This window comes from Cibotium barometz, chromosome 56 (assembly GCF_041138505.1).
Source record: "Cibotium barometz isolate CiBa-2024 chromosome 56, ASM4113850v1, whole genome shotgun sequence".
In the NCBI taxonomy this organism is placed as follows: Eukaryota; Viridiplantae; Streptophyta; class Polypodiopsida; order Cyatheales; family Cibotiaceae; genus Cibotium; species Cibotium barometz.
Genome location: NC_141101.1, coordinates 2,388,730 through 2,394,675, shown reverse-complemented (window position 1 = coordinate 2,394,675; position 5,946 = coordinate 2,388,730). Strand labels below are relative to the sequence as shown.

Genomic DNA, 5,946 nt, shown 5'->3' with positions numbered 1-5,946 from the left:
ATCTTGCCTTACATGTTAACAGATTGAAAGAGGTGTTATGAGTGTAGGAGATAACTTGGTTTCTGATCAGGAACTCACAACTTAAGGATTTCTCTATCTATGTTCCTCATGAGCGAGTGGCTATTGTGGATCATAGGAATCGTACCCTTAGGAATATAATTATTCTTGAATGGTTGATAGATGGATGGATTCTACAAATGAAGACAACACTTGGGAGAATGTTGCTTCGCTCCAACACCAATATCCAGATTTTGTCACCCAGTCTTCCTCTCATTTAGTAGGGGGAGAATGTCATGTCTCACGTTGGATATAACATGGCTAGTATTAACATGGATCTTATGTTGTAGTATGAACATGGTTCTTATGTTGTAGTGCGAACATGTCATAGTAGGGGGAGAATGTTATGTCTCAAGCTTGGATATAACATGGCTAGTATTAACATGGTTCTGATGTTGCAATATGAACATGTCATAGGGCTATATAGCTGGGTTTGTCGTTCTTTTATGTGGAGTTCTCATGTGGAATCTTTGCCTTGGGACTTGGGAGGGGGGTCTCCCAAGGAACCCAGTTTGTGTTGCCCCGTTGGCTGGTCACACCTATGAACAATCGTGAGAGGTGCATGGTATGGGATGCACATGCCTTGAGGGTGCGAGATTTCCAGGGTTGCCTTGACCTCTAGGTCAGGGGTCATAGTGTGCATAGTGTGTGTGGTTTGGAGCCTATGAATTGGTGGTGAGTGTTAGCTGAACCCTTTTATGTTCCTTTGTTCATGTGTTGTTGGATGTGCGTGTTTGCAGTGGTTTGGACGTGCTTCTTAGGGCATTCAATCGTGGGTATCAATCTTGGGCAAAGGATATACACGGTAAGAGGATCTAACTGAGGGTGTTTCATTGCCTCTCTTGAATAACGACTTGTTACATTTCTATAGATCAACTAATGGCACATTTCACAGGCAAGACTAACAATCCCTAGCATGCAGCTAGAGCCAATAATATTTGGCCAGGATGAAGTACACAAAAGCTAGAAAAATGTAAAATATTTTATAATGTCATGAGAAAGAGGTGCATGAAAGACTATAGATGCCCAACACCACCCCACCCTTGGGCCAATCTCATGATTCCCTTACCAAGCTAACTAAAAATCTTGTCTAGTCAGGAATGTGGTTTGGATGACTACCACTAGCAATCATAGTTCACTCCTAGTCCACTCCCACAACTCCCACATGAGAAAGAGGTGCACGAAAGACTATAGATGCCCAACACCACCCCACCCTTTGGCCACCCTCATGATGCCATGTCCAAGCCAACTAAAAAGGTTGTCTAGTCTGAAATGTGGCTTGGGTGACTACCATTAGCAATCACAGTTCACTCCAAGTCCACTCCCAAAACTCTCTTCGAATGTATTTTTATGCACAACACCACAATTGCTTTCTCTAGCTTCCTAACTAGTACAACTGTTGAGATATCGACGAGCTCAACTAGTGCTATGGACAACAGCACAATTGCTTTCACTAACTTCCTATCTAGTACAACTGTTGGGATATCAACGAGCTCAACTAGTGCTATATGGACATTGATAAACCACATGGGTGATAGCTTCCGCACTTATGCCACTAGCTAGGTTGGTGAGATTATGGGCGATATGCCACTAGTGGTGTGTGACACAACCACTTTGCTGTACTAAAGTTATGGCATCGTGAGTGCTAGCTCATGTAGTTAGGGTCACACTATGGACCGACCTTTGTATGTTATAGTAGGAGAGTACTTTCCCTTATAGTATGTACTCTTTTCTATTTATGTTATGATTGTAGAGAAGAGAAGAGGTATGGAAGAAAATTCTGACACCCATCTCTCTTGTGTGCTTATCTACTCTTGTGTGTGTGTGTTTGCTTACAAGGAGCTCAAGCTCATCCTCTCCCTTGCATTCTTCTCAACAACACCATAATTGCTTTCTCTAGGTTATGTGGTGTATGTGTTTTTGTGTGTTGGATATGGTTGTTCAAAACTAGAAACCCCTTGTCCAAAATGATCGCCTTGCCCTTTGCATTGTATTGGAGGACACGCACACAAGTCTTGCCCAAAGTCATACCTTTCAAAAGTCATAGGAAGCAAAAGATTACCATCATGTCAACCAGACTCTTAGGGAGACATTACATCTTAGTGCATAGAGGGAGCCATTACAACTTAGGGCAAGCCTAGCAAGCAGACGACAATACCACAAGGTATGCAACAATAAGAGCCCACACAATGGTAGTTGAGAGAGCATTTAAGACTGACAATGCATGGTAGTTGAGAGAGCGTTTAAGACCGACACATACATGAAAATGATACATGCCTAAAGAAGAAGATCACCCTACAGTTTTTTGCTATAATACGGAGTCCTAAAACCTTAAAAGATATTTTGAGTTGTTATCTAATTCCTCAAATATTTTTAATCCTCTTCAAAATACCGTTGAGTGACAGTCCTCCGTTATTTGGTGGATTGTGCTTTGTTTCTGACAGCATATGGTTGCCATGACAATTGTTAGTGCTTTTCCTTTTCTTCAAAGTCCATTCCAACTTTGCATCAATGCACTCACAATTGACAAGATCGTTATGTTACGAAAAGTGTTATGAGTGGTGGGGCAATGAACATTGTAGGGAGTTGTGTTTAGTGCCATTGGTTGTGGTGAGGCAATCCATTGTGAAGAGACTAGAGTAGATGGATTGCTCTGAAATTGCAAAAAAGCTTGGTTGTTTAATAAATGATAAGAAAAGCATGAGGCTCATGGTAGTAGAAAAACATAATATCTTGCCAATGGAGACATAGCCTAGAGGTAAGGTGTTGAAGTCCCATGCATGAGGTGCTGGGTTCAAAACCTGCTGGCTATTGACGGCGGCATGAAAAGCATACATGCACATGAGCACAAAGATCCCAAAAAAGAAAAAAGAAAAACATAATATCCTTTTTGGTACAAAATCAATAGGTAACTGTACAGAAGTATAGACCCAAGTTCAAAACCCAGTTACAACCATAGAGGTAAACCCAAAAAGAGACGATAGCACAAACACAAAGAGCTAGAGAACCCCACCGATGTAAACATAATATCCTTTTGATTTTGTAATAACCATTCCATATGCTTCTCGTTTGTCATTTAAAATGTGTACACACCCTCAAGGTCAAACAAAATGGTCTAGGTGCCCTACACACTCTCTCTCTCTCTCTCTCTCTCTCTTTTGCATTACCTCTCACGCACACACACACTCTCTCTCTCTCCCCTTCACACAGCAGCGTACAATGCACCCCCATATCCACACGCAATCTCTTCATTTCTTCTCTTACCTTGCTGCAGCAGACAGTCTTTGATAAGCAGAATTCACTTAACAAGCCTGCTAATGTTTCCTCCGGATCCCCGTCACCAACACCCCCCTAACTGCAGCAACAGGAGGCTCGCCCCCATGCTCTCCATCAAGGTCTGCCGCCTGCCCTCCTCCCTCGTCCCCTCTGCTACCTTCTCCGCCCCCCTCCGCCGCCTCAATGCCTTCTTCAAGATGAAGGGAGCACGGAAATGATGCCACCATGGCCAGGTATCTTGATTTTTCTCATTTAGCTTCATTTCTTTCACGCATTTTCTTGGCAATACATCAGATCGGGGCATTAGGGTGATGTGAGATGAGGAATCAGCTTTCCTGGATTCAGAAGATCATGTGAGAGGGGCCTTTAGGGTTTTCGACTTGAGATCTGTTAGAGGGGGCTTTTTGGCATCAGAAAGGGGATATTAGAAAAAGCATCAGGACTTACTGGGATCAGAAGATCATTTAAGTGGGGGCAATCTTAGGTTTTTTCCTTGGTATCAGAAGAGTCTTTGACGAATTGGAGAAGCTGAATTAAGGTCTTCAAATTAGAAGGAAATCAGGGTTCCTTTTAGCATCAGAAAAGGGACTAGTGGCTCTTTCAAAATCATGTGAGAAAAGGCATTACAATGACCGAAGCCCTGCTCACCTTGCTGTCCATGGAAAGTCCTTCTATCTTGCTGTCCATGGACACCAACGAACCTGATCTCATCCGGCAAGCAGCTGTAAGCCGCCCTCCTGACATTAACCTGCCACTTTCTGTAGACATGGGCACCCCTTCATCCTGGCCTTCTTCATCCAAGTCTCCTGATATCTTGGATGTGAGCCTTGGCACTCAGATCCAAGACCCACGCTCCATCACGCCTTCCAAGGGCAAGAGATTAGTCAGGAGAGGAGACTGCATCTGGGGAGCATGGTTCTTTTTCCAACACTATTTCAGGCCCATTCGCACAGACAAGTTGGGGCTCAGGCTTGACCAGTTCATGGTGCAGCATGATATGGAGAACATGTACATGTGGATCTTTCGTGACAGGCCCGAGAATGCTCTCGGCAAAATGCAACTGCGGAGTTACATGAATGGGCATGCTAGATTTGGAGAGCCTCAGTTCCCCTTCAGTGTTGAGAAAGGGTTCACTCGATCTCACAGGATGCAGAGAAAGCAGTACAGAGGGCTGTCAAATCCCCAATGTGTCCATGGCATTGAGGTTGTTAGAAACCCCAACTTGTCTCTTCAGAGTGAGGAGGCTAAAAAGAGATGGGTAGAGCTTACTGGTAGAGATTTGAACTTCACACTGCCAGCAGAGGCAGGGGACTTCTCAGCTTGGCGGACTCTGCCATGCACGGATTTGGATTTTGACCGGTCTGATGTGTGCTCATTGAGCAAGTGCTCCAATGGATCCTCAGTTAAAAAGCAACAATCCCCTAAATCTGGTGAAGGCGAGTTTGGTGGCTCTACTTTGGACCTTTCGTGCAAGCTGATTGGCCAATTAGGAGGGAATAGCTTCAGCAGCTCATCGTTGCAGAAGAGGAAACGCAAACCTGAAGTGACTCGTGGTAATAATGATGAAGAATGCTGTGCTCCTAACGGAAGCCATTCAGGTGAGATATTGGGTGAAGAAATCCAGCAAGGTGACCAGCCGCTATGGCTTTCAGATTCTTTTGGAGTCATACTGGATGCATCTGGTCCTGTTACGGGGGCAAAGAGCATATATGAGGATGAGAAGGGCTACCTCATAATGGTCAGTTTGCCATTTACAGACATGACAAGGTTGAGGGTTTCGTGGCTGAACAGGGCAACACATGGTGTCATTAAAATTCACGGTATCAGCACAGCACGAGTTCCAGTAGTTACTAGGGGTGACAGGACATTCAAGCTCACAGATCAGAACCCAGAGCATTGTCCTCAAGGTGAGTATATTCGTGAGATCCCTCTAGCAACGCGGATACCTGAAAATGCTGAATTGAAGGCGTTCTATGTGGAGGCGAGTGCAGGTCTGGAGATCATGGTCCCCAAGCATTCTCATTTCTCAGAGGAGAGAGAAGTGAGAGTGTTTCTGCCCCCTCAGCTAGGAAAGAGTGAGGTTTTACTTCTGTAATTATACAAGCACTTACAAACCCTTGTGGCTACTGAAGTGACTCTGACATGTAGAACTCCATGTGGATTTGTGTTTTATTATGATTCTTATATCATAGGTATATTTAACTTGTCATTTGAATGCTTGTATTGTGGTGTCTGCTCTGTGAAGGTAGCCTTCTTCACACCCAAGTCTTCGTTTCTTGGGAGTGCAGTTGCTTTGGGATGTGTTTCCAAAATTTTGAATGCTTTAAAATATATTTCCTATTCAATACATCCTCAAAAAATATCAAATGCTGTTTTGTCAGATGTTGTCATGTTTGCATGCCTTTTATACTTGTTGCATCATTAATAATGTCTGATGCATCATTGTGGTGTCAAGCTTGAAAGGAGAAAGGTTGAGTCTTGATCATCAGCACGATTCATGTGTTGTCAAGACTAATAGAATTTGCATATTTTTCGATTTTCTATTTGCGAAATCCCCATCATGGCACATCAATGTTTTAGTTACTTGCTGATGCCATGAAGCCCAACTGTATC

The 5,946-nt window shown here is 43.6% G+C and overlaps 1 protein-coding gene across 1 annotated transcript; it reads left to right on the top strand.

Moving 5' to 3' along the window:
* The first annotated feature begins 3,042 nt into the window (after positions 1 to 3,042).
* On the top strand, positions 3,043 to 5,538 carry LOC147606792 (uncharacterized). Its single transcript, XM_086791453.1, has one exon. It carries the CDS (start codon positions 3,962 to 3,964, stop codon positions 5,426 to 5,428), a length of 1,467 nt encoding a protein of 488 aa, XP_086647579.1. The 5' UTR covers positions 3,043 to 3,961; the 3' UTR covers positions 5,429 to 5,538.
* The last annotated feature ends 408 nt before the right edge of the window (positions 5,539 to 5,946 follow it).